At 60.5% G+C, this 26,472-nt stretch overlaps 1 protein-coding gene across 2 annotated transcripts in view; it reads right to left on the reverse strand.

The window, feature by feature from the left end:
• Positions 1–26,472, reverse strand: part of AP2A2 (adaptor related protein complex 2 subunit alpha 2) — a 74,133-nt gene that overhangs the window by 27,667 nt on the left and 19,994 nt on the right. For both annotated transcript variants that reach the window (XM_066252404.1, XM_066252403.1), the window contains exons 2-5: positions 17,702–17,770; positions 7,175–7,317; positions 5,245–5,438; positions 985–1,114 (exon numbers count right to left, since the gene is read on the reverse strand). In XM_066252404.1, coding sequence (XP_066108501.1) covers positions 985–1,114; positions 5,245–5,438; positions 7,175–7,317; positions 17,702–17,770 — 536 coding nt within the window. The remainder of the gene's footprint in view (positions 1–984; positions 1,115–5,244; positions 5,439–7,174; positions 7,318–17,701; positions 17,771–26,472) is intronic.

The following is a 26,472-nucleotide window of genomic DNA, read 5'->3' on the forward strand; positions in this document are numbered from 1 at the left end:
ACGTCTGTTCGGGAAGACGCTCTAACCAACCAGCTATCTGGCTGGGGCTTAATTCCATTTTTTTTTTTTTTTTTTTTTTTTTTTTTTTATCTTTCTGAAGCTGGAAACGGGAAGAGACAGTCAGACAGACTCCCGCATGCGCCCGACCAGGATCCACCCGGCACGCCCACCAGGGGTGACGCTCTGCCCACCAGGGGGCGATGCTCTGCCCCTCCGGGGCGTCGCTCTGCCGTGACCAGAGCCACTCTAGCGCCTGGGGCAGAGGCCAAGGAGCCATCCCCAGCGCCTGGGCCATCTTTGCTCCAATGGAGCCTTGGCTGCGGGAGGGGAAGAGAGAGACAGAGAGGAAGGCGGGGGGGGGGGGGGGGGGGGGCTCGTGGAGAAGCAAATGGGCGCTTCTCCTGTGTGCCCTGGCCGGGAATCGAACCCGGGTCCCCCGCACGCCAGGCCGACGCTCTACCGCTGAGCCAACCGGCCAGGGCCTTAATTCCATTTTTAAGGTTGATTTCTCTTCTGGGAAAAAAGTACAATAACCAGATAACACACTCATACTCTCTACTCATAGGTAAATCTTCCTGTTTGTCTTGAAGTTTGATTCTCTCATTTATACAACAGAATTGAGGCAAAACAAGACCACTCTGTCAGGACCTGCTCCGACCTGACCTCACCTCCTGGCATCACGTCCAGTGTGGACGTCTCACCGCAGCTGCTGAGCCACTCTGCACCCCCTGTCCTCGTCCACAGCCCCGGAATGCCCTGGCTGACCTCTGTCTTACTCGGCTGCGCAGCCCAGCCTGCAAGGGGCCCCCAACACCCAGTTCCAGGTGAGCTAGAGACCGCGTCCGACAGGTCACCCCCAGGAAGCCGGTGCCCACAGGCTCCCTGGACAACATCGTGAGGAAACACACGGAGCGGTCACGGGGGCTGCTCCTACAAGGTGACCCGGCCGGTGGGGAGGGTGGGCTCCTGTCCAGAGGCACTGACCAGGTGCTGGTCGTTGAGGAGATGCACCACTCGGGACGCCCAGTCGCCCGTGGGGACGAGGTGGGGCGACGTCCGGTACAGACGCAGCAGACACAGGGCGGCACTCTGCTTCACGCTGTCCATGGTGTCTCTGCAAGACAGAGGCGGCGGTCACTCAGAAGCACAGCCAGCGTGGCGGACCCACGCGGTGCACCGCCCCGCCCCAGAGGAGCGGGGGGCCCGAGGCACGCCAGCGGGCAGGCTGGAAGGGCAGACAGACTGAGGGCCCTCAGCCTCTCCAGTGACCGGGCGCAGACCACCCGTGCGAGGGGTCTGCTCTGCACAGCCGCCTCCGTGGATGGCACCTCTGACAGCCACAGCGAGGAGTCCTCTCCCCCCACCGTCCCTCTCCAGAGGGTCTGCTCTGCACAGCCGCCTCCGTGGATGGCACCTGACAGCCGCAGCGAGGAGTCCGCTCCCCCCACCCGTCCCTCTCCAGAGGGTCTGCCAACGCCTCCCAACTGCCGCGGGGGCCTGGCTGTGCAGGCCCGTCAGTGACGCTCTGCTGTCAGTGTTTGAGTCACAGAGTTGCTAAAGCAGCTTCTCTTTGGAAAAGAAGAGGAGTGGTCTGCAGATTTCTCACGTTGGTTCCGACTTACTTGGGAATAAAAAAGCTGAAAGGGAGGTAGATGGCGAAGCGGCCCCCCAACCTCTCCCCCCTCCAGACGGAACCGGAGGTTGCTTCCCGTCTGCAGAGCCCTCTCTGGTGCCCACCCAGCAGCCCTCCTGCAGAGCCCTCTCTGGTGCCCTCCCTGGGGTCCTCCTGCAGAACCCTCTCTGGTGCCCTCCGAGGGGCCCTCCTGCAGAGCCCTCTCTGGTGCCCTCCCAGCTGTCCTCCTGCAGAGCCCTCTCTGGTGCCCTCCCAGGGGCCCTCCTGCAGAGCCCTCTCTGGTGCCCTCCCTGGGGTCCTCCTGCAGAACCCTCTCTGGTGCCCTCCCAGCTGTCCTCCTGCAGAGCCCTCTCTGGTGCCCTCCCAGCTGTCCTCCTGCAGAGCCCTCTCTGGTGCCCTCCCAGCTGTCCTCCTGCAGAACCCTCTCTGGTGCCCTCCCAGCTGTCCTCCTGCAGAACCCTCTCTGGTGCCCTCCCAGCTGTCCTCCTGCAGGACCCTCTCTGGTGCCCTCCCAGCTGTCCTCCTGCAGAACCCTCTCCGGTGCCCTCCAAGCGGCCCTCCTGCAGAACCCTCTCCGGTGCCCTCCGAGGGGCCCTCCTGCAGAGCCCTCTCCGGTGCCCTCCCAGGGGTCCTCCTGCAGAGCCCTCTCCGGTGCCCTCCCAGGGGTCCTCCTGCAGAGCCCTCTCCGGTGCCCTCCCAGGGCCCTTCTGCAGAGCCCTCTCCGGTGCCCTCCCAGTGGCCCTCCTGCAGAGCCCTCTCCGGTGCCCTCCCAGGGGTCCTCCTGCAGAGCCCTCTCTGGTGCCCTCCCAGCTGTCCTCCTGCAGAGCCCTCTCCGGTGCCCTCCCAGGGGCCCTCCTGCAGAGCCCTCTCCGGTGCCCTCCCAGGGGCCCTCCTGCAGAACCCTCTCCGGTGCCCTCCCAGGGGCCCTCCTGCAGAGCCCTCTCCGGTGCCCTCCCAGGGGTCCTCCTGCAGAGCCCTCTCCGGTGCCCTCCCAGGGGCCCTCCTGCAGAGCCCTCTCCGGTGCCCTCCCAGGGGTCCTCCTGCAGAACCCTCTCCGGTGCCCTCCAAGCGGCCCTCCTGCAGAACCCTCTCCGGTGCCCTCCCAGGGACCCTCCTGCAGAGCCCTCTCCGGTGCCCTCCCAGGGGCCCTCCTGCAGAGCCCTCTCCGGTGCCCTCCCAGGGGTCCTCCTGCAGAGCCCTCTCCGGTGCCCTCCCAGGGGCCCTCCTGCAGAACCCTCTCCGGTGCCCTCCAAGCGGCCCTCCTGCAGAACCCTCTCCGGTGCCCTCCCAGGGACCCTCCTGCAGAGCCCTCTCCGGTGCCCTCCCAGGGGCCCTCCTGCAGAGCCCTCTCCGGTGCCCTCCCAGGGGCCCTCCTGCAGAGCCCTCTCTGGTGCCCTCCCAGCGGTCCTCCTGCAGAGCCCTCTCTGGTGCCCACCCAGCGGTCCTCCTGCAGAACCCTCTCTGGTGCCCTCCCAGGGGCCCTCCTGCAGAGCCCTCTCTGGTGCCCTCCCAGGGGCCCTCCTGCAGAGCCCTCTCTGGTGCCCTCCCAGTGGCCCTCCTGCAGAGCCCTCTCTGGTGCCCTCCCAGGGGCCTTCCTGCAGAGCACTCTCCGGTGCCCTCCCAGGGGCCCTCCTGCAGAACCCTCTCTGGTGCCCTCCCAGGGGCCCTCCTGCAGAGCCCTCTCTGGTGCCCTCCCAGGGGTCCTCCTGCAGAGCCCTCTCTGGTGCCCTCCCAGGGGTCCTCCTGCAGAACCCTCTCTGGTGCCCTCCCAGGGGTCCTCCTGCAGAGCCCTCTCTGGTGCCCTCCCAGGGGCCCTCCTGCAGAGCACTCTCTGGTGTCCTCCCAGGGGCCCTCCTGCAGAGCCCTATCTGGTGCCCTCCCAGGGGTCCTCCTGCAGAACCCTCTCTGGTGTCCTCCGAGGGGCCCTCCTGCAGAGCCCTCTCTGGTGCCCTCCCAGCTGTCCTCCTGCAGAGCCCTCTCTGGTGCCCTCCCAGCCGTCCTCCTGCAGAACCCTCTCTGGTGCCCTCCCAGCCGTCCTCCTGCAGAGCCCCCTCTGGTGCCCACCCAGCGGCCCTCCTGCAGAGCCCTCTCTGGTGCCTTCCCAGGGGTCCTCCTGCAGAACCCTCTCTGGTGCCCTCCCAGGGGTCCTCCTGCAGAACCCTCTCTGGTGCCCTCCCAGCTGTCCTCCTGCAGAACCCTCTCTGGCGCCCTCCCAGCTGTCCTCCTGCAGAGCCCTCTCTGGTGCCCTCCCAGGGGTCCTCCTGCAGAACCCTCTCTGGTGCCCTCCCAGGGGTCCTCCTGCAGAACCCTCTCTGGTGCCCTCCCAGCTGTCCTCCTGCAGAACCCTCTCTGGCGCCCTCCCAGCTGTCCTCCTGCAGAGCCCTCTCTGGTGCCCTCCCAGCTGTGCTCCTGCAGAACCCTCTCTGGCGCCCTCCCAGCTGTCCTCCTGCAGAGCCCTCTCTGGTGCCCTCCCAGCTGTCCTCCTGCAGAACCCTCTCTGGTGCCCTCCCAGATGTCCTCCTGCAGAACCCTCTCTGGTGCCCTTCCAGCTGTCCTCCTGCAGAACCCTCTCTGGTGCCCTCCCAGCTGTCCTCCTGCAGAACCCTCTCTGGTGCCCTCCCAGCTGTCCTCCTGCAGAACCCTCTCTGGTGCCCTCCCAGGGGCCCTCCTGCAGAACCCTCTCTGGTGCCCTCCCAGCTGTCCTCCTGCAGAACCCTCTCTGGTGCCCTCCCAGCTGTCCTCCTGCAGACCCTCTCTGGTGCCCTCCCAGGGGCCCTCCTGCAGAACCCTCTCTGGTGCCCTCCCAGCGGCCCTCCTGCAGAACCCTCTCTGGTGCCCTCCCAGGGGTACTCCTGCAGAACCCTCTCTGGTGCCTTCCCAGCGGCCCTCCTGCAGAGCCCTTTCTGGTGCCCACCCAGGGGCCCTCCTGCAGAACCCTCTCTGGTGCCCTCCCAGGGGCCCTCCTGCAGAACCCTCTCTGGTGCCCTCCCAGCGGCCCTCCTGCAGAACCCTCTCTCGTGCCCTCCCAGGGGCCCTCCTGCAGAGCCCTCTCTGGTGCCCACCCAGGGGCCCTCCTGCAGAACCCTCTCTGGTGCCCTCCCAAGGGCCCTCCTGCAGAACCCTCTCTGGTGCCCTCCCAGCGGCCCTCCTGCAGAACCCTCTCTCGTGCCCTCCCAGGGGCCCTCCTGCAGAACCCTCTCTGGTGCCCTCCCAGGGGCCCTCCTGCAGAGCCCTCTCTGGCGCCCTCCCAGCGGCCCTCCTGCCCGCCCCGGCCTGCCCTCAGCAGAACCTCCATGCCCCACACAGAATCTCTCCAAACTCAAGGGGGCGGGACAGTTTACAGAGAAGTCCCAGGACTTGGGGGTGCGGCCCTCTCCTCGGTCCCCTGCCCCTCTTCCCGGGTGAGGCTGCAGCCACCTCCTGGCTGGGTTGTGTGTGGCGGGCAGCGGGCTGGCTGGAGGGACTTCACCTGACATCTAAACGGTCTCTCCTCTCCCACCACGCAAAATAAATGTGAGACTAACCCATTCTATAAAGTCTTTAAGTTGCTATACATTTGATTTCTTCAGCAGGAGAGGGAGACATTTTTCAACCAATCACAAGACACATACCCAGCAACGAGGATTTTGGGGATCTCCCCGGCGAAGGCCTCGGCCATCTCCCGGCTGCCGACGTTGGCAATGCAGTGCAGGGCCAGGCCCATGAAGGTGGGGTTCCGGCTGGCCAGGTCGTTCTTGATGGCGTTGTTGATCAAGCGGATCAGCTCACTGTTGGAGTTCACCAGCACAGAGATGAAGAGATATCCCTGGGGCCAAAAGACAGAAGAGCAGAAAGCTCGTGACCCCCTAGGTCCACGTGGGCCCCGAGGGGCCTAGCAGACCCCACGCAGGCTGGACCAACCCCCCAGCCCCAGTGTGCCCACGACGCTCACTGGCTGCTAGAGCCACGCAGCGAGGGCACGTCCACACCGGCGAGACGCCTTCAGCCACAGAGGCCGAGTCTCTGCCATTGGCTCTGCGTGAGCACGTCCTGCAGGAGGGGCCTCAGAAGGCGTCGGGTCCCCGTGGACGCAGACACCGCGGCCCTCTCCCCGGGCCCCTCACTTCTCCGTCTGAGTAACCCAGACTCACCACTGTCCTGAGCGAGAGGGGAAGGGGCCTGCCTTGACCATAACTAAAGACACTGGGGGAGTGGGTTCCAGAGTCCAGCTAACTGCTGTCTCCCTCTCTCCCGAATCTGCCTCTGCCCCCAGCTCCCCCTCCCCACCCAGGCCAAACTCCAGCCCGTGCGCCCCACGGCCCACAGCGCCCCATGCAGGACGCACAGAGTCCTCACACCTCGGCTGGTCTCAGCAGGGAGGCCCGCAGGAGCCAGCCCCCTTCCACTCTGCACATGCAGCGCACGGGAGCCCCGGCTTGCTCCCCGCTGGGTGCACCCTCGCCCACCAGCGAGCCCCCCGTCCTGCGGTCTCAGCTCGGGCTCTCCCCGGGAACTCTCCCCTCTCAGGGCTGCAGCTTCTCTCACCTCCTCGGGCACTGGCCAGAGCGGGGACTGTCTACGCAGAGGGCCGTCTGATGCCACCTCCCCACTGAGCCCATCACCTTTGGTCACTGTGACCCCAGGGCCTTATTTATTTAGCCTGATCCATGGAAAACGCTCAATAAGTTCTTGTGGAGTAAATACAAACACTTAACAAAATTCCTGGGGCATCTAAGGTATTTCTTATTTTCTGTACGTTTTTGAACAAACGGGGAAATGTTGCTTTGTAACACTGGAGAAGACACACAGAAACAAGATTCCTGAGAAGATGCAGGCCGCCCCGGAAGGTGCCAGAAGCAGGCAGCCAGCCGCACCTGAGTGCAGGGCGCGCTTCGGAAGCAGAGCTAGTCTACGGCCACACCACCCGGAACCCGCCCGATCTCGTCTGATCTCGGAAGCTCAGCAGGGTCGGGCCTGGTCAGCACTTGGATGGGAGAAGCAGAAAGTTACACATTGCGGGAAGAAGACACCCGCTCTCCCCTCTGAGGCAGACCTCACAAGGACCGTCACGTGGAAGCTAGCCCCATGCAGCACCAGTCTGAGCCCGGGGGAGCTTCCCAGGCGCACGGGACGTCTCAAAGCACGGCCACCTTATCAAAAGCCCGTCACCTGGGAAGAGCCCTGCCGTGGCCCCCTAGTGCCTGGAGCCGTGCTGGTCGGGGTGCCCACACCTGGCACCGCTCTCCGACACCCTCCGGCCCCTAGTGCCTGCAGAGCCATGCTGGCCAGGGTGCCCACACCGGGCACCGCTCTCCGACGCCCTCCGGCCCCTAGTGCCTGCAGAGCCGTGCTGGTCGGGGTGCCCACACCGGGCACCACTCTCCGACGCCCTCCGGCCCATAGTGCCTGCAGAGCCGTGCTGGCCAGGGTGCCCACACCGGGCACCGCTCTCCGACGCCCTCCGGCCCCTAGTGCCTGGAGAGCCGTGCTGGTCGGGGGTGCCCACACCAGGCACCGCTCTCCGATGCCCTCTGGCCCAGACCCCACCCCACAGACACTCACGATCTGCTTCTCCGTGTATCTGTTGGAGCTCAGCAGGTTCACGGCCTCCATGTGCCCGAAGTCGATGTCGTGGCCCAGGAGGAAGATGAAAAGCAACTTGCAGACGTACTTCTTTTTACTGTAGCCGTCGAGAGCCTTGTCACCTGGGAAGGGAAGCGGAGAGCTCAGTGGCAGGACCAGGACAGGCCGTGGCCCCAGCAGATGCACGCCCACCCCGTGCTGGGCGCGCGGCATCTCTAAACTGCATGGTACACGTCCGAATCCAAACGTCTGGTCTCCCTGAAGAACACACTTGCCGCCGGAGCTGTGGGCTCCCAGGACAGGAGGCCCCGGGCAGGCGCCGCCCGGCCACAGTCCGACCTGCCACTCTCCGCCAGGGTCGCTAGAGCTGGCCGTGCCTTAGACCTGTGTGTTCATCTCCTAAACAGGTCTCCTAACCAACGCAGATGAACACTGTCGACATAACCTTCCGTCTCACACCACCTCTAGGACAAGTCACCCCACAAAACCACCCAGAAGGAACAGCAGGGCTCCCTGTCTCCACCCCAGAGCCCACCTGATCCTCACTAGAAATCATGGCACATCGAGATCATGTGACTGGCAGAATGTAAAAGGCCCCTGTTAAAGGACCCCTCAGGATTGCCATTAGAAACACCTGAAGCTCCAGTGTCACTTAAAAGTGTAAACACCCCGGCCCTGGCCAGGTAGCTCCGTTGGTTAGAGCAGTGGTTTCCAACCCGCCAGGCCACGGTCCTGATGTTGTATGACGAGGGTGGTTAACGCCCGTGGACTGGCACAAAGTTTCTGGCAGACGGACACCAGGCTGCAGACCAGTGGCTGAAAAGCACTGGGTTAGAGCACCGTCTCGACACGCCACGGCTGCGGGTTCAAGCTCCCCTCAGGGCGCACACAGGAGTCAACCAATGACAGCATGAACGAGTAGAACAAATCTCTCTCGCTCGCTCTCTCCCCAGTTCCTCTTTCTCTAAAAATCAGCAAGTACAAATTTTAAAGTGTGAACTCCTCCTCCGAGCCGACCACAAGCACCGGCAGAGTGACCCCCAGGCTGCAGGTCTCACAGCCGCGGCCGCCGCAGCAGGACAGGACGCCTCTCCTTTCCTTTCCGCCCGTGGCCTCCAGGCGCGGCCCCAGCCCGGCCCTCGGTGTGGTCGCTCGCTCGGAAAGGGGCGACCGCTCTGGCGCTGTGGGCTGCCCTCCTGTGTCGGGTCAGTGGCAACCCAGGGTTTCCCCAGCACGTTTCGAACCACCAGCCCTCCCAGACCTGGCTTCCAGCAGCAGCTGCTCCTGTGGGCCAAGGTCACCTCCGAGCACAGCGTGGCACTGACACACCCTGCCTCAGGTGCCACTCACATGTTCGAGACGCAGAGGCTCTGCCCCACTGCTTCCAGGGACCGCCTGCACTTGCGGCCCAGGGACAAGCCTGGGAACAAGCCCTGCTGTCCAGAGCCCAGATGTCCATGTCCATGTTGTGTGCTCCCCAACACTGCTAGCCCCTCTCCCCTGCCCCCCGGGAGCAAGGCCCAAACCGAAGTGTGCATGAGGAGCCAGCATCCTGGTGGCCACCACAGGGCACCGCTGGGCCTGGCTCTTCACTCTGCAGGAGCCCGAGCCCACTCCCACTGCAAATCTCACTGTCAGGACACCAGGTCCAGGTGCCACTGGTCAGCGGCTAAGTCCAAGGGCTCAGGGCAGGCCCCCCGCGCTCCTCCCCTTTACCGGCCTGGTCGACGGCGCTGGAAAGACACCACCGCAGAGGGCGCCCTCCTGCAGCTGGGGGTGAGGACAGAGGCTCTGCCGCCCCACAGAGACCCCTCAACCTGACCCCACCCCAGCTATAACCTTCCCACAGAGACCCCTCAACCTGACCCCACCCCAGCTATAACCTTCCCACAGAGACCCCTCAACCTGACCTCACCCCAGCTATAACCTTCCCAGAGACCCAACCTGACCCCGCCCCAGCTATAACCTTCCCACAGAGACCCCTCAACCTGACCCCGCCCCAGCTATAACCTTCCCACAGAGACCCCTCAACCTGACCCCGCCCCAGCTATAACCTTCCCACAGAGACCCCTCAACCTGACCTCACCCCAGCTATAACCTTCCCAGAGACCCAACCTGACCCCGCCCCAGCTATAACCTTCCCACAGAGACCCCTCAACCTGACCTCACCCCAGCTATAACCTTCCCAGAGACCCAACCTGACCCCGCCCCAGCTATAACCTTCCCACAGACCCCTCAACCTAACCTCACCCCAGCTATAACCTTCCCACAGACCCAACCTGACCTCACCCCAGCTATAACCTTCCCACAGACCTCTCAACAGGACCCCTGCATCCAAACAGGCTCCTGTCCACACCAGCAACTCACAGCCCACAGCAGGGCCCCACCCTCTGCCTGGCCCCAAGGCCGGGGCCCAGGCCTGGCCAGACCAGCACCGCCCCTGCACTCGAGCAGGCTGGGCGCCCTCCTCGCTCCAAGGAAGAACATCCACACCTGTCCTCTCGAGGTCTCTCCTTCAGCCCCGGAGGCCACCCAGTCCCGGTCTTATGGCCACCCTCGTTAGAGCACCAGGTTCTCCAGTCTACGCCCTGTGGCCCACAGGGTGGCTTCTCTCCCGACTGTCCCGGTCTGAGACAGCCCTCAAAAGTCAGGCTCAGTGTTGGCTAGAACTGTCTTCTTTTTTTTTTTTTTTTTTTTTTTTCATTTTTCTGAAGCTGGAAACAGGGAGAGACAGTCAGACAGACTCCCGCATGCGCCCGACCGGGATCCACCCGGCACGCCCACCAGGGGCGGTGCTCTGCCCCCCAGGGGGCGATGCTCTGCCCATCCTGGGCGTCGCCATATTGCGACCAGAGCCACTCTAGCGCCTGAGGCAGAGGCCACAGAGCTATGCCCAACGCCCGGGCCATCTTTGCTCCAATGGAGCCTTGGCTGCGGGAGGGGAAGAGAGAGACAGTGAGGAAAGCGTGGCGGAGGGGTGGAGAAGCAAATGGGCACTTCTCCTATGTGCCCTGGCCGGGAATCGGACCCGGGTCCTCCGCACGCTAGGCCGACGCTCTACTGCTGAGCCAACCGGCCAGGGCCTAGAACTGTCTTCTAATTCCAGCAATCCCTAACTGTTACTTCGAGGCTTTTCTGAGCTGCACGTGGGGATGACGTTCGTGGCAGCCATGTCCCTGGCTTGTCGTGCAGACCAAAGGAGAGAACGGGAGGGCAGCTGGCCACAGCCACAAAGGCGTCGAGCATGTGCCCCAGGCTCTGCCAGCTCCGCTGGTGCCCGTTCCTCGGCAGGCCTTCCAGGAACGGGACAGGGTGCCAGGCTGAGCGGCACCAGGACCGAGGGAGACCACAGCACAGGCTCATGAGGACAGCGGATGAAAACAGGGGGTCAGGACAGGTGTTTCCTCACCCATCTCTCAGAACCCTAACTCTCTCTCCAGCTGCGTCTGTCCTCACGTCCCTCCACGGAGTTCTCACAGGGTTACTGCAGGTCTCAGCTCCAGAATTTCCAGGTGGTCTTATCTCAAAACCTGCGATGCCACCTTTCCACTCCCCAAGCTTCCTGCTGGAATTTCCAGGTGTGCCGATTACTTCTGTAAAACGGAGAGCCTTGGTCTCGACTCCACCTGAACCTGGGGCTGGGGCTCTGTGACTGTTCCTGCTGTCCCCGGCCGCGTCTCGACCCTGCATGTGCCTGATCACCTGCCTCCGTGCTGGGCAGCCTGTGTGCAGAGCTCGGTGTGCCCGGTCACCTGCCTCCGTGCTGGGCAGCCTGTGTGCAGAGCTCGGTGTGCCTGGTCACCTGCCTCCGTGCTGGGCAGCCTGTGTGCAGAGCTCGGTATGCCTGGTCACCTGCCTCCGTGCTGGGCAGCCTGTGTGCAGAGCTCGGTGTGCCTGGTCACCTGCCTCCGTGCTGGGCAGCCTGTGTGCAGAGCTCGGTGTGCCTGGTCACCTGCCTCCGTGCTGGGCAGCCTGTGTGCAGAGCTCGTGTGCCCGGTCACCTGCCTCCGTGCTGGGCAGCCTGTGTGCAGAGCTCGCTGCAGGGACCATCTGCAGCCCTGGGAACAGCATCTCCAGACAGGCTGCTTCTCCTCCCTTCACCCGAGTTTAAGGCCTGAGGCTCCGCGGACCGTCCAGATGTCCGAGGCCTCCCTGCATCACGACAGGTGGGCTGACTTCAAGGTCACTCGGGCCCTGACAGCACTGTCTCTGGAGGCCTCAGCTTACGGTGGAAGGGGCTCCACTCTGGGTGGGCTCGGGGCCTGGACGTTTCTGTCCTCCAGCCCAGGTTGCACAGGGCTGGGGGCTATCCTGTGCCCTGGAAGGTGGCTTGCAGTTCCCAGCCTCCCTCCACTGGGTGGCAGCAGCACCCTCCCAAACCAGTGTGACACCAACGCTGTCCCCAGACTGTGCCAGAGGCCCTGGACGGCGAAGTCGCCTGACTGACGACCACCTGGAGACGATGGGCTCGGGCTCAGCAGTAACGGGGCCCTGCTTCCCACTGTGTCTCGGGGTCAGCGGCTCAGGCTCAGCAGTAACGGGGCCCTGCTTCCCACTGTGTCTCGGGGTCAGTGGCTCAGGCTCAGCAGTAACGGGGCCCTGCTTCCCGCTGTGTCTCGGGGTCAGCGGCTCAGGCTCAGCAGTAACGGGGCCCTGCTTCCCGCTGTGTCTCGGGGTCAGCGGCTCAGGCTCAGCAGTAACGGGGCCCTGCTTCCCGCTGTGTCTCGGGGTCAGTGGCTCAGGCTCAGCAGTAATGGGGCCCTGCTTCCCGCTGTGTCTCGGGGTCAGCGGCTCTCGGTGCAGCAGTAACGGGGCCCTGCTCCCCGCTGTGTCTCGGGGTCAGCGGCTCAGGCTCAGCAGTAACGGGGCCCTGCTTCCCACTGTGTCTCGGGGTCAGTGGCTCAGGCTCAGCAGTAACGGGGCCCTGCTTCCCGCTGTGTCTCGGGGTCAGCGGCTCAGGCTCAGCAGTAACGGGGCTCTGCTTCCCGCTGTGTCTCGGGGTCAGCGGCTCAGGCTCAGCAGTAACGGGGCCCTGCTCCCCGCTGTGTCTCGGGGTCAGCGGCTCGGGCTCAGCAGTAACGGGGCCCTGCTCCCCGCTGTGTCTCGGGGTCAGCGGCTCGGGCTCAGCAGTAACGGGGCCCTGCTTCCCGCTGTGTCTCGGGGTCAGCGGCTCTCGGTGCAGCAGTAACGGGGCTCTGCTTCCCGCTGTGTCTCGGGGTCAGTGGCTCAGGCTCAGCAGTAATGGGGCCCTGCTTCCCGCTGTGTCTCGGGGTCAGCGGCTCTCGGTGCAGCAGTAACGGGGCCCTGCTTCCCGCTGTGTCTCGGGGTCAGCGGCTCTCGGTGCAGCAGTAACGGGGCTCTGCTCCCCGCTGTGTCTGGGGGTCAGAGGCTCAGGGTCAGCAGTAACGGGGCTCTGCTTCCCGCTGTGTCTGGGGGTCAGCGGCTCAGGCTCAGCAGTAACGGGGCTCTGCTCCCCGCTGTGTCTCGGGGTCAGCGGCTCAGGCTCAGCAGTAACGGGGCCCTGCTCCCCGCTGTGTCTCGGGGTCAGCGGCTCTGGCTCAGCAGTAACGGGGCCCTGCTCCCCGCTGTGTCTCGGGGTCAGCGGCTCAGGCTCAGCAGTAACGGGGCCCTGCTCCCCGCTGTGTCTCGGGGTCAGCGGCTCAGGCTCAGCAGTAACGGGGCCCTGCTCCCCGCTGTGTCTCGGGGTCAGCGGCTCAGGCTCAGCAGTAACGGGGCCCTGCTCCCCGCTGTGTCTCGGGGTCAGCGGCTCAGGCTCAGCAGTAACGGGGCTCTGCTCCCCGCTGTGTCTCGGGGTCAGCGGCTCAGGCTCAGCAGTAACGGGGCTCTGCTTCCCGCTGTGTCTCGGGGTCAGCGGCTCAGGCTCAGCAGTAACGGGGCCCTGCTCCCCGCTGTGTCTCGGGGTCAGCGGCTCAGGCTCAGCAGTAACGGGGCCCTGCTCCCCGCTGTGTCTCGGGGTCAGCGGCTCAGGCTCAGCAGTAACGGGGCTCTGCTCCCCGCTGTGTCTCGGGGTCAGCGGCTCAGGCTCAGCAGTAACGGGGCTCTGCTTCCCGCTGTGTCTCGGGGTCAGCGGCTCAGGCTCAGCAGTAACGGGGCCCTGCTCCCCGCTGTGTCTCGGGGTCAGCGGCTCAGGCTCAGCAGTAACGGAGCCCTGCTCCCCGCTGTGTCTCGGGGTCAGCGGCTCAGGCTCAGCAGTAACGGGGCTCTGCTCCCCGCTGTGTCTCGGGGTCAGCGGCTCAGGCTCAGCAGTAACAGGGCCCTGCTTCCCGCTGTGTCTCGGGGTCAGTGGCTCAGGCTCAGCAGTAATGGGGCCCTGCTTCCCGCTGTGTCTCGGGGTCAGCGGCTCGGGCTCAGCAGTAACGGGGCTCTGCTCCCCACTGTGTCTCGGGGTCAGGGGCTCAGGCTCAGCAGTAATGGGGCCCTGCTTCCCGCTGTGTCTCGGGGTCAGCGGCTCAGGCTCAGCAGTAACGGGGCTCTGCTTCCCGCTGTGTCTCGGGGTCAGCGGCTCTCGGTGCAGCAGTAACGGGGCTCTGCTTCCCGCTGTGTCTGGGGGTCAGCGGCTCAGGCTCAGCAGTAACGGGGCCCTGCTCCCCGCTGTGTCTGGGGGTCAGCGGCTCAGGCTCAGCAGTAACGGGGCCCTGCTCCCCGCTGTGTCTCGGGGTCAGCGGCTCAGGCTCAGCAGTAACGGGGCCCTGCTCCCCGCTGTGTCTGGGGGTCAGCGGCTCAGGTTCAGCAGTAACGGGGCTCTGCTTCCCGCTGTGTCCTGGGGGTCAGCGGCTCAGGCTCAGCAGTAACGGAGCCCTGCTCCCCGCTGTGTCTCGGGGTCAGCGGCTCAGGCTCAGCAGTAACGGGGCTCTGCTCCCCGCTGTGTCTCGGGGTCAGCGGCTCTGGCTCAGCAGCGGCAGGCAGCGCTTGCCTGCAGCAGGGACCTCCTCTTGGATCAGGCCAGTGGTGTTCCTGTCACTCCAGGATGCTGTCAAGACGATTTTTATTCTGCATCTCTGTACGCTGTCCAGGTAGAGGGCTGGTCTCAGTCTGCCTGGTCCAATGGGGCGGCTTCAGCCCCGGTGGCTCCTGAGCACTGGAAACGTGCCCCGTGCAGCGGGCGGCCTGCCGTATAACACACACCAGATGCCAACGACTAGGTGTGAAAAGTGTGAAGGCAATGTTCTCTTTTCCTACTGATGACATGTCGCAGTGATATTTTGGGGTTACCGTATCAAATAAAACATTAGAATTCACTTCAGTCGCTCCCTTTTACTTTTTCATGTGAGTACGAGAAAGTTTAGAATTGTTTGTGTCAGCACACGGCTTGCACGGTATTTCCAGGGGAAGGCATGGATCTAACCACCTAACCTATCGGAAAGGGGGTGGAAGTCCCCCGGAGCACACACTTCTAGACACAAGGCAGGGAGGTTTTCTCTTATTTGCCACGACTCGGGGCATACGCACGCTCAGTTAATGCCAACTGGTGAACAGACAGGAGGGTCCTCCTGCACGACACAGGGTGGCCCGGCTGAGGCGTGCAGGCAGAGCAAACAACACAATCTTGTTTGTCCAGAAGCATTTATATAGATGGCTGGAAGACTGACCAGCTGAAGGGCCGTGACCTTTGCACAACAACAATACAATTAACATTTATTTATTAGGACTCACAATCGATCCAGGAATGTATTCGTCTTTCACACACAGATACAATTAGTGCAGCAGACACAGGCTGTACATCAACAAAGGCTGGAGCTGCCAAGAGTGGTCAGCTGACAGGGTCTGCGGTCAGTTCTGTCTGCCTGGGCTCTGCAGCCACGGCAAAGCGATGGCGGGTCCCAAGCCCAGACCTCTCTGAGCGTCCACAGCGCCTGCATCTCCACCTGCTGCCTCCCTGCCCCCATCCAGCCCTGCCTCCTCCCCGCACGCTTCACTGCTGTGGCTACTGAACCTCGTCCGACCCCACAGGAGGGCCAGCTGCTCGGACAGCCCAGCCTGAAGGGCCAGCGACGGGACAAGGGGCATCAGAGCAAGCCCTGCACCCCCACGAGACAGCCCAGGCCCCGCAGCAGAGCCACTGCCAGAGGCAGGGAGCACGTGTGCAGGAGTCTGTCATGGGGGAGTGCCCGTCACACCAGCGGGGCGCCACCCACACCTACTGGAATGACAGGTGTCCAGTGCCGGGGACACGGAGCAGCAGGCGTCCCCCTTGCTGCTGAGGGGATGCAGGGGGTGCAGCTGCTTTAGAAGGAGGTTTGGTGATTTCTCACAAAACCAAACATCCAGCAACGGTCCTCCCAGGTGTTCACCCGAAGGAGCTGGACGTTCACGTCCACTCAAACCTGCACAGGCTGTTCACAGCAGTTCTAGTCACAGTCGCCCAGACCTGGGAGTGACAGAGATGTCCTTCAGCGGGTGACGGATAAACACACTGCGATCCACCCAGACAGTGGATTATCATTCCGTGATCAAGAGAAACGAGCTATCAGGTCATGAAGAGACATTCCCTTAAACGCTTACTACTAAGGAAAAGAAGCCAGTCTGAAAAGGCTACACACACCCTGTGTGATTCCAACTCTGTGACAGTCTGGGGAAAAGGCAAAGAGCTATGGGGACATGAAAAGATCAGCGGTTGCCAGGGGAACGGATGAACGCAGGGATTTCAGGGCAGGGGTGCTACCATGGTGGGTGCAGGTCACTATACGTGTCCAAGTGCACAGACGACCACGCCAAGATGCACCGGGATGTGAACTCTGGCCCCTGGGTGATGAGGACGGGCCAGTGCAGATACCATGTGGTGGGGCTGTCCATAATGGGGGGGCTGGGTGTGGGGCAGGCAGGGAGCATATGATAAATTTCTGTACCTTCCTCTTAATTGTGCTGTGAACATAAAACTCCTTTTAAAAAATAAAGTCTTGGCCCTGGCCGGTTGGCTCAGCGGTAGAGCGTCGGCCTAGCGTGCGGAGGACCCGGGGTTCGATTCCCGGCCAGGGCACATAGGAGAAGCGCACATTTGCTTCTCCACCCCTCCGCCGCGCCTTCCTCTCTGTCTCTCTCTTCCCCTCCCGCAGCCATGGCTCCACTGGAGCAAAGATGGCCCGGGCGCTGGGGTGGCTCCTTGGCCTCTGCCCCAGGCGCTAGAGTGGCTCTGGTCGCCGCAGAGCGACGCCCCGGAGGGGCAGAGCATCGCCCCCTGGTGGGCAGAGCGTCGCCCCTGGTGGGCGTGCCGGGTGGATCCCGGTCGGGGGCATGCGGGAGTCTGTCTGACTGTCTCTCCCCATTTCCAGCTTCAGAAGAAAAAAAATAAAAATAAAAAAAATAAAGTCTTAATAAGAAAAAATATATTTAAAAATAAGCAATGAGTTACAGATAGCTCCCTAAAAACAGACATACAAGCAAACCATTTCACTGCGATTTAAGGAGCTTCACAGACGCTCGAGAGCATCCCTGGGCTGGGTGACAGTCTCACAACAGGTGCTTCCTCGGGCTCAGCAGAGGCAAACCAGCCAGTCACCCCTAGAACCACACCGCTTCCCCATCACCTGGCAACACAAGGGAGCCGCCAGCAAGCAGCCTGTCTCCCTGTGCCCGTGGCCCCTTGGCACTGGGCCCAGGCCTCTCCTCCACCCACAGGTCCTGGGCAGTTCCACCCAGTCTCTAAAGTCTGCTCAGAGACTTGAACCAGGTCTCAAACCTGTAAAAAGTAACTGAGAAACTAAGGCTTAAAGGGCTAACTGGCCTTTCACAAATACGTCCTAAAGGCTGAAAATCGACGTTTTACCATTCTTCAAAATGAGTGGGTGCCGGGGGAAGGTGTACTCCCCCCAGACTCAGTGGTAAGATTACTTAATGTTTCAACACAGCAAGTGCTCAGATCACTTTATAAAACTCCAAACAACCAGGCCTGTGGTGGCGCAGCGGACAGAGCATCAATCTGGAACCCTGAGGTCGCCAGTTCAGAACCCCGGGCTTGCCCAGTCAAGGCTCCAACAACGAGCAACAAGCGGTGAAATGAAGAAAAGCAATCATGAGCGGACACTTCTCACTCTCCCCAACCCTCTTCTCTCTGCAAAATCAAGAAATAAAATCTCAAAACAAAAACCACTCCGAACAAATAACCAGTGGCCTCAGGAAGAGCACGTCTTCGTCTGAGATGACTGCTCTGAGCCCCGCGTGTGGGGTCTGCTGGGTCGCACGCTCGGAGCCGTGTGGGGCCAAGGCCTTCGGGGAAGGTCGCTGGTTCAGACGGGCTTCCTCCCAGCTCCGGGAAGAGCCCAGGCCCGGAAGAGACCGCGCTATCTAATCAACTCGGCACAAACGTCAAAACACTTGAGAATAACCAACAACTTGACTCTAAACACTTTTAAATTCTAAGAGCCGTGACAGTAACTGCACTAAGAACGTTGGTTTAAAGTGGGAAAAGAAAGAACAATATTAAAAGATTAAACCCCTCCTACATAAAATTTACAAAAGAAAGTTTCATGAAAGAAGTCACACACTTACCTTTAAATTTTGATCGAATGTTTGCCAGCTCCTTGTTTATCCTCTTTATTTCTGCTTCTTTACTTTTGCCTGAAAAAGAACACAAATGCGTTACTTTACCCGATTTCCACGCATGCACCGTGCCCTGGCGAGACCGACACGGCCCGTGACCGGCAGAACCACTGCTGTCCAAAGCCCGGGGAACGAAGCAACCTGCCTCTGACCAGAGCCCGTGGCTGAGGGCCAGCGGGGCCAGCAGTCCACGTGGCACGGTCCTGAGCGCGGCGCGGGAGGGAGGGGGTCTGCAGGCACATTGGCAACTCCCCTTTTTGTCCCAGTTCCGGAACAAGTGGCGCTCAAATACCTGCTGCACGTTTCCAGCTAGCAGTTTACTCCTAAACTCGACTTTCACTGCCACAGATCAGTCTCTGAAGTACAAACTTTTCCTACTGAAGACTTTCCATTTTCTGTCCTTATGACGTCCACCGGCCGACAAGCTCTGGCCGCTCCCCCTCACAGCGCGCGACGGGGCGTGGGATTCTCCACAACACGGTGAGTCGGCTCCGGCTCCACCCTGGGTCTGCTGCGAAGCCGCCCTACCTCAACAACATGTATGTGGATGCAACACGTGAGCATGCATGACGGGACCCTGCTCCCTCCCCTCCACGGTGGCTGGTGTGGAAACCGAGGCCGAGAGCACGGGTGATTTTGAGGGCTGCACATCTGTCTCAACAAGCCCTGCAGAAATACTGTACAAGAAAGCATTCACCAGACAGGAGAAGGTGAGGTGTCCGTAAAAACAGGCCTGTGAGTTTCCACCGCTCTTTGAAAGCAGGATCCAGTTTGCTGTTGAAGACCTTGTGCAGGTGCCCCGGTCCAGGCGCTGCACCTCCAGGGAAGGAGGGTTCTCAGCAGCTGCCCCCAGGTGCTCAGTGCCCAAGGCTGGGTTCAGTGGCACTTCCCTCCAGACAAGCTACCTGCCCACCCACCTGGCCTCATCACCACCCCTTCTGGGCCTCATCTCAGCCCTCAGCAAGGCAGCCCCCTCTCCAGGGCATGCCCAGAAAATCACTATCTTTTACTAGTAACTTGCTACTAAATAGAGCTTAAAGTCTGGATTACAGGAACACTCCTACCTAGAAAGCCCCTGATGGGACAGAGGTCATGACACTCTCGGAGGCCACTGTTTTAAGGGTCAGGGGCTCTGACCAGAACCGTCTCCCACCCCCTTGAGGGAGCTGCCGGGTCAGCTGGGGATGAGGGTGGGGGCTACAGAGCTTTAACAAAAACTACAGCGGTCAGGTCTGGGGACGGAGGGGTGCAGCCTGCGAAGGGACCAGGGAGGCCCAAACCTCCTGGGCCAGACCGTCTTGCTTCCTGCCCAGCCCTCCGGCCGGTTCCTGAGAACAATCCTGGGCGAAGGTCAAGGGCCAACTGTTCTTAAATTTTTCTTAAAAAGTACTATCTTTGCTGAAGCCAGCCTTCCGACCTGGCAGAAAGACCCATGCGAGACAGTCTGGGAGCCTTCTGCTGTACGCACACAGAGACTGCAGGGAGCTCCCCAGGGTCTGGACGGAGTGTGGACAGAGCCCCGGCACAGGGGGGGTGTGCACCTGTGTGCCTGTGCCTGGGTGTGTACTTCTCACACGTGTGCAGGAATCTGTGCTTCTCTCTGGGGTGTCCACTGACCGGGCTCTCGCCTCAACGCCCCTTCTCACGGGGCAACACCAGCACGAGGGGTCCGGTCTGCACTCCCACAGACACCAGCCTGTAACTGGAGGTGGTTCTGGATTCACTGTGCAGCAAGGCTGCCCCTGGGGGCCGACCCTGAGCAAAGTGCTCACAGGGCTCCAGGCGTCTGCCCGAAGGGGGGTCTTAAGGAGCCGGTGCGACAACGGCGACTGGTAATTCACACACCGAATCACGACGTCAGGAGGCCTCTCCCACTGTGTGCCACCGAGCCACCACCCTGCGTGGTGAGGACAGCGTGCACTGGGCCGGCGGGCCTTCCTGGCGATGCCAGACCACGCTCACCCAAGCTGCACTTCTTCCCAGACAGAGGGCCTCACCTGCACCTCGGTCACCCCACATTACTGGGAGCAGGTCCAGCAAAAAAACTTATCTTTTTAGATAAAGACTTCCCGTGGGGGAGGGACAGGCTTTCCTGCCCTGCCCCGACTCCAGAAGCCCACCCTCCCTGACAGCCTCACCGTGCCTGCAGGGTGACCTCTGTCCCGCCCCATCTAACTATCTCGAGTGTGGCAAGCCACAGAAGACAACGAACCGTCACAGGAGTCCCCACAGTGGACTTAGGAGCTGGGCTGGCTAATGTGTAACCTGGACTGGCCAGCACCCTCTGCCCCAAAGCAAGCCGCCAGTGCGTGGAGTGGGCCGCGAGGAATGTGGCCTCGGGCACAGGGTTTGCTAAAAAAACCTGACTTTCAGAATCCCCTTCTGTCACCCTTCCAGAGTACTGTGCTGGCCGACGACTTCTCCTTGTTTGTGAGCTGCACTGACCGACGGACAGTCCTGCATCCTAGGAAGCAGAGAGTGACAGGAGCGTGTCACAGCTTATTACAAAACAGCAAAGCAGTACGTCTGAAACTTACACTAAGAACTTGTCTAAATAAAGACTTCTAAATGAGTTCACTGGGTAAGTCAAAAGCCAAAACTTGGCCAAAAAGTCTAATTTTGAAGGAAGATGTTGCTAAAATGATATGAAGGTGGTCAGTACAGTGGTCAACAGAGCAAACTCTGAAATCAAGCCAGGACACAACTGCCAGTCCAGGTCTTTACAAGCTGCACTGACCCTGGGCCACCAACCTAACCTCTCTGTGCCTCAGTTTTCCCATCAGTGGGCAATGATGAGGACCACAGCAAAACACAAGCAAAAAGCCCACGTGACGTACAGGCCTCAGAACAGATCCCTCAGGACCTGGGGTGAAGATCTCAAAGACTAGAGGTGGTCATGCCCCAGACGGTCAGACCCCTCAGGACCTGGGATGAAGATCTCAAAGACTAGAGGTGGTCATGCCCCAGATGGTCAGACCCCTCAGGACCTGGGGTAAAAATTTCAAAGACTAGAGGTGTCATGCCCCAGATGGTCAGACCCCTCAGGACCTGGGGTAAAAATTTCAAAGACTAGAGGTGGTCATGCCCCAGACAGTCAGACCCCTCAGGACCTGGAGTGAAGATCTCAAAGACTAGAGGTGGTCATGCCCCAGACGGTCAGACCCCTCAGGACCTGGGGTGAAGATCTCAAAGACGACTAGAGGTGGTCATGCCCCAGACGGTCAGACCCCTCAGGACCTGGGGTGAAGATCTCAAAGACGACTAGAGGTGGTCATGCCCCAGACGGTCAGACCCCTCAGGACCTGGGGTGAAGATCTCAAAGACGACTAGAGGTGGTCATGCCCCAGACGGTCAGACCCCTCAGGACCTGGGGTGAAGATCTCAAAGACTAGAGGTGGTCATGCCCCAGACGGTCAGACCCCTCAGGACCAGGAGTGAAGATCTCAAAGACCAGAGGTGGTCATGCCCCAGACGGTCAGACCCCTCAGGACCTGGGGTGAAGATCTCAAAGACGACTAGAGGTGGTCATGCCCCAGACGGTCAGACCCCTCAGGACCTGGGGTGAAGATCTCAAAGACTAGAGGTGGTCATGCCCCAGACGGCCAGACCCCTCAGGACCAGGAGTGAAGATCTCAAAGACCAGAGGTGGTCATGCCCCAGACGGTCAGACCCCTCAGGACCTGGGGTGAAGATCTCAAAGACAACCAGAGGTGGTCATGCCCCAGACGGTCAGACCCCTCAGGACCTGGGGTGAAGATCTCAAAGACGACCAGAGGTGGTCATGCCCCAGACGGCCAGACCCCTCAGGACCTGGGGTGAAGATCTCAAAGACGACCAGAGGTGGTCATGCCCCAGACGGTCAGACCCCTCAGGACCTGGGGTGAAGATCTCAAAGACTAGAGGTGGTCATGCCCCAGACGGCCAGACCCCTCAGGACCTGGGGTAAAAATTTCAAAGACTAGAGGTGGTCATGCCCCAGACAGTCAGACCCCTCAGGACCTGGAGTGAAGATCTCAAAGACTAGAGGTGGTCATGCCCCAGACGGTCAGACCCCTCAGGACCTGGGGTGAAGATCTCAAAGACGACTAGAGGTGGTCATGCCCCAGACGGTCAGACCCCTCAGGACCTGGGGTGAAGATCTCAAAGACGACTAGAGGTGGTCATGCCCCAGACGGTCAGACCCCTCAGGACCTGGGGTGAAGATCTCAAAGACTAGAGGTGGTCATGCCCCAGACGGTCAGACCCCTCAGGACCTGGGGTGAAGATCTCAAAGACTAGAGGTGGTCATGCCCCAGACGGTCAGACCCCTCAGGACCAGGAGTGAAGATCTCAAAGACCAGAGGTGGTCATGCCCCAGACGGTCAGACCCCTCAGGACCTGGGGTGAAGATCTCAAAGACGACTAGAGGTGGTCATGCCCCAGACGGTCAGACCCCTCAGGACCTGGGGTGAAGATCTCAAAGACTAGAGGTGGTCATACCCCAGACGGTCAGAACCCTCAGGACCTGGGGTGAAGATCTCAAAGACTAGAGGTGGTCATGCCCCAGACGGTCAGACCCCTCAGGACCTGGGGTGAAGATCTCAAAGACTAGAGGTGGTCATGCCCCAGATAGTCAGACCCCTCAGGACCTGGGATGAAGATCTCGAAGACGACTAGAGGTGGTCATGCCCCAGACGGTCAGACCCCTCAGGACCTGGGGTGAAGATCTCAAAGACAACCAGAGGTGGTCATGCCCCAGACGGTCAGACCCCTCAGGACCTGGGGTGAAGATCTCAAAGACGACCAGAGGTGGTCATGCCCCAGACGGCCAGACCCCTCAGGACCTGGGGTGAAGATCTCAAAGACGACCAGAGGTGGTCATGCCCCAGACGGTCAGACCCCTCAGGACCTGGGGTGAAGATCTCAAAGACGACCAGAGGTGGTCATGCCCCAGACGGCCAGACCCCTCAGGACCTGGGGTGAAGATCTCAAAGACGACCAGAGGTGGTCATGCCCCAGACGGTCAGACCCCTCAGGACCTGGGGTGAAGATCTCAAAGACTAGAGGTGGTCATGCCCCAGATGGTCAGACCCCTCAGGACCTGGAGTGAAGATCTCAAAGGCTAGAGGTGGTCATGCCCCAGACGGTCAGACCCCTCAGGACCTGGGGTGAAGATCTCAAAGACTAGAGGTGGTCATGCCCCAGATGGTCAGACCCCTCAGGACCTGGGATGAAGATCTCGAAGACGACTAGAGGTGGTCATGCCCCAGACGGTCAGACCCCTCAGGACCTGGGGTGAAGATCTCAAAGACGACCAGAGGTGGTCATGCCCCAGACGGCCAGACCCCTCAGGACCTGGGGTGAAGATCTCAAAGACGACCAGAGGTGGTCATGCCCCAGACGGTCAGACCCCTCAGGACCTGGGGTGAAGATCTCAAAGACTAGAGGTGGTCATGCCCCAGACGGCCAGACCCCTCAGGACCTGGAGTGAAGATCTCAAAGACCAGAGGTGGTCATGCCCCAGACGGTCAGACCCCTCAGGACCTGGGGTGAAGATCTCAAAGACGACTAGAGGTAGTCATGCCCCAGACGGTCAGACTCCTCAGGACCTGGGGTGAAGATCTCAAAGACTAGAGGTGGTCATGCCCCAGATAGACCCCTCAGGACCTGGAGTGAAGATCTCAAAGACTAGAGGTGGTCATGCCCCAGACAGTCAGACCCCTCAGGACCTCGGGTGTAGATCTCAAAGACGACTAGAGGTGGTCATGCCCCAGATGGTCAGACCCCTCAGGACCTGGAGTGAAGATCTCAAAGGCTAGAGGTGGTCATGCCCCAGACGGTCAGACCCCTCAGGACCTGGGGTGAAGATCTCAAAGACTAGAGGTGGTCATGACCCAGACGGTCAGACCCCTCAGGACCTGGGATGAAGATCTCAAAGACTAGAGGTGGTCATGCCCCAGACGGTCAGACCCCTCAGGACCTGGAGTGAAGATCTCAAAGACTAGAGGTGGTCATGTCCCAGACGGTCAGACCCCTCAGGACCTGGGGTGAAGATCTCAAAGACTAGAGGTGGTCATGCCCCAGACAGTCAGACCCCTCAGGACCTGGGATGAAGATCTCAAAGACTAGAGGTGGTCATGCCCCAGACAGTCAGACCCCTCAGGACCTGGGGTGAAGATCTCAAAGACTAGAGGTGGTCATGCCCCAGATAGTCAGACCCCTCAGGACCTGGGGTGTAGATCTCAAAGATGACTAGAGGTGGTCATGCCCCAGACAGTCAGACCCCTCAGGACCTGGGGTGAAGATCTCAAAGACTAGAGGTGGTCATGCCCCAGACGGCCAGACCCCTCAGGACCTGGGATGAAGATCTCGAAGACTAGAGGTGGTCATGCCCCAGACAGTCAGACCCCTCAGGACCTGGGATGAAAATCTCGAAAACTAGAGGTGGTCATACCCCAGACGGTCAGAACCCTCAGGACCTGGGGTGAAGATCTCAAAGACTAGAGGTGGTCATGCCCCAGACGGTCAGACCCCTCAGGACCTGGGGTGAAGATCTCAAAGACTAGAGGTGGTCATGCCCCAGATAGTCAGACCCCTCAGGACCTGGGATGAAGATCTCGAAGACGACTAGAGGTGGTCATGCCCCAGACGGTCAGACCCCTCAGGACCTGGGGTGAAGATCTCAAAGACAACCAGAGGTGGTCATGCCCCAGACGGTCAGACCCCTCAGGACCTGGGGTGAAGATCTCAAAGACGACCAGAGGTGGTCATGCCCCAGACGGCCAGACCCCTCAGGACCTGGGGTGAAGATCTCAAAGACGACCAGAGGTGGTCATGCCCCAGACGGTCAGACCCCTCAGGACCTGGGGTGAAGATCTCAAAGACGACCAGAGGTGGTCATGCCCCAGACGGTCAGACCCCTCAGGACCTGGGGTGAAGATCTCAAAGACTAGAGGTGGTCATGCCCCAGACGGCCAGACCCCTCAGGACCTGGAGTGAAGATCTCAAAGACTAGAGGTGGTCATGCCCCAGACGGTCAGACTCCTCAGGACCTGGGGTGAAGATCTCAAAGACAACTAGAGGTGGTCATGCCCCAGACGGTCAGACCCCTCAGGACCTGGGGTGAAGATCTCAAAGACCAGAGGTGGTCATGCCTCAGACGGCCAGACCCCTCAGGACCTGGAGTGAAGATCTCAAAGACTAGAGGTGGTCATGCCCCAGACGGCCAGACCCCTCAGGACCTGGGGTGAAGATCTCAAAGACGACTAGAGGTGGTCATGCCCCAGACGGTCAGACCCCTCAGGACCTGGGGTGAAGATCTCAAAGACGACTAGAGGTGGTCATGCCCCAGACGGTCAGACCCCTCAGGACCTGGGGTGAAGATCTCAAAGACGACCAGAGGTGGTCATGCCCCAGACGGTCAGACCCCTCAGGACCTGGAGTGAAGATCTCAAAGACGACCAGAGGTGGTCATGCCCCAGACGGCAAAGCCATGTCTGTCTCCGCCCAGTGCCCACTGGGATGCTTTTATTGGCTTTGTCGGGACGGAAGTCTCGCATCACACAATTCATCACTGGAAGCCCACACTTCATGCACTGGCTGTGCATCCTCAGAGCTGTGCGTCCACCACAATTCAGCCCAGAACATGCTCATCTCCCCAGAAAGAAGCCCCGCCCACCGCGGTTCACTCAGCAGCCCCTTCGCTCCCTCTCGCCTTGACCTCTCCTAAGCGCTCCATAGAAACAGAGCCTTCACGTGGTCCTGTTGGACCGGCTCCTTTCCTTCGTCACGTACACAGTGGCGAGAATCACCCCTCGCACGGCTGAATGGCATCGCGTCAGGTGACACAACACACTTTGTTATCTGGTCATCACCTGACAGGTTTGGGGGCGTTTCCGCTTTGAGGCCATTATGAACAATATTGCTGTGGACATGTTTTCGTTTCTCTTGAGGGGACACCTAGGGGCGAGACCGCTGGACCACACGGTCGCTGTGTGTTGAGGTGTGACAAGCTGTTCTCCCAAAGGGCAGCCCCATTCTGTCTCACCCCCAGGAAAGAACCACACTGCCAACGCGTCCCCACCCCCCTCACGTCACCACAGCCCTCCCGGGGGGCGTGAGGGGGTGTCCTCATGGCTTTTCGTGTGCTTATGGGACCTCTGGGCATCTACTTTCAAGAAACAAATTCAAACACTTGGTCCATTTCTTGTTTAATATTCTGGATCCAGCCTTGATCGATACATTATTTTCAAGTATTTTCTCTCTTTCTTTCTTTTTTTTTTTTTTTTTTTTTTAATTTTTTATTTTATTTATTCATTTTTAGAGAGGACAGAGAGAGGGAGAGAGAGAGAGACAGAGAGGGAGAGAGAGAAGGGGGAGGAGCTGAAAGCATCAACTCCCATATGTGCCTTGACCAGGCAAGCCCAGGGTTTCGAACCGGTGACCTCAGCATTTCCAGGTTGACGCTTTATCCACTGCGCCACCACAGGTCAGGCTTTTCTCTCTTTCTTGGTACGCCTTATCACTTTCTTGATTTTTCTTTGCATTTTCCAGCACAAAAGTTTTTAATCGATTTTTTTTTTTTTTTTTTTTTTGGAGAGAAAAGGAGACAGAGAGAGAGAGAGACAGAAAGAGAGATGAGAAGCATCAACTTGTACTTGCAGCACTTTTAGTTGTTCATTGATTACTCCTTATATGTGCCTTGATGTGGGCGGGGGCGGGGGCTCTAGCCGAGCCAGTGA

The sequence above is a fragment of the Saccopteryx bilineata genome, chromosome 1 (assembly GCF_036850765.1).
Source record: "Saccopteryx bilineata isolate mSacBil1 chromosome 1, mSacBil1_pri_phased_curated, whole genome shotgun sequence".
Classification (NCBI taxonomy): domain Eukaryota; kingdom Metazoa; phylum Chordata; class Mammalia; order Chiroptera; family Emballonuridae; genus Saccopteryx; species Saccopteryx bilineata.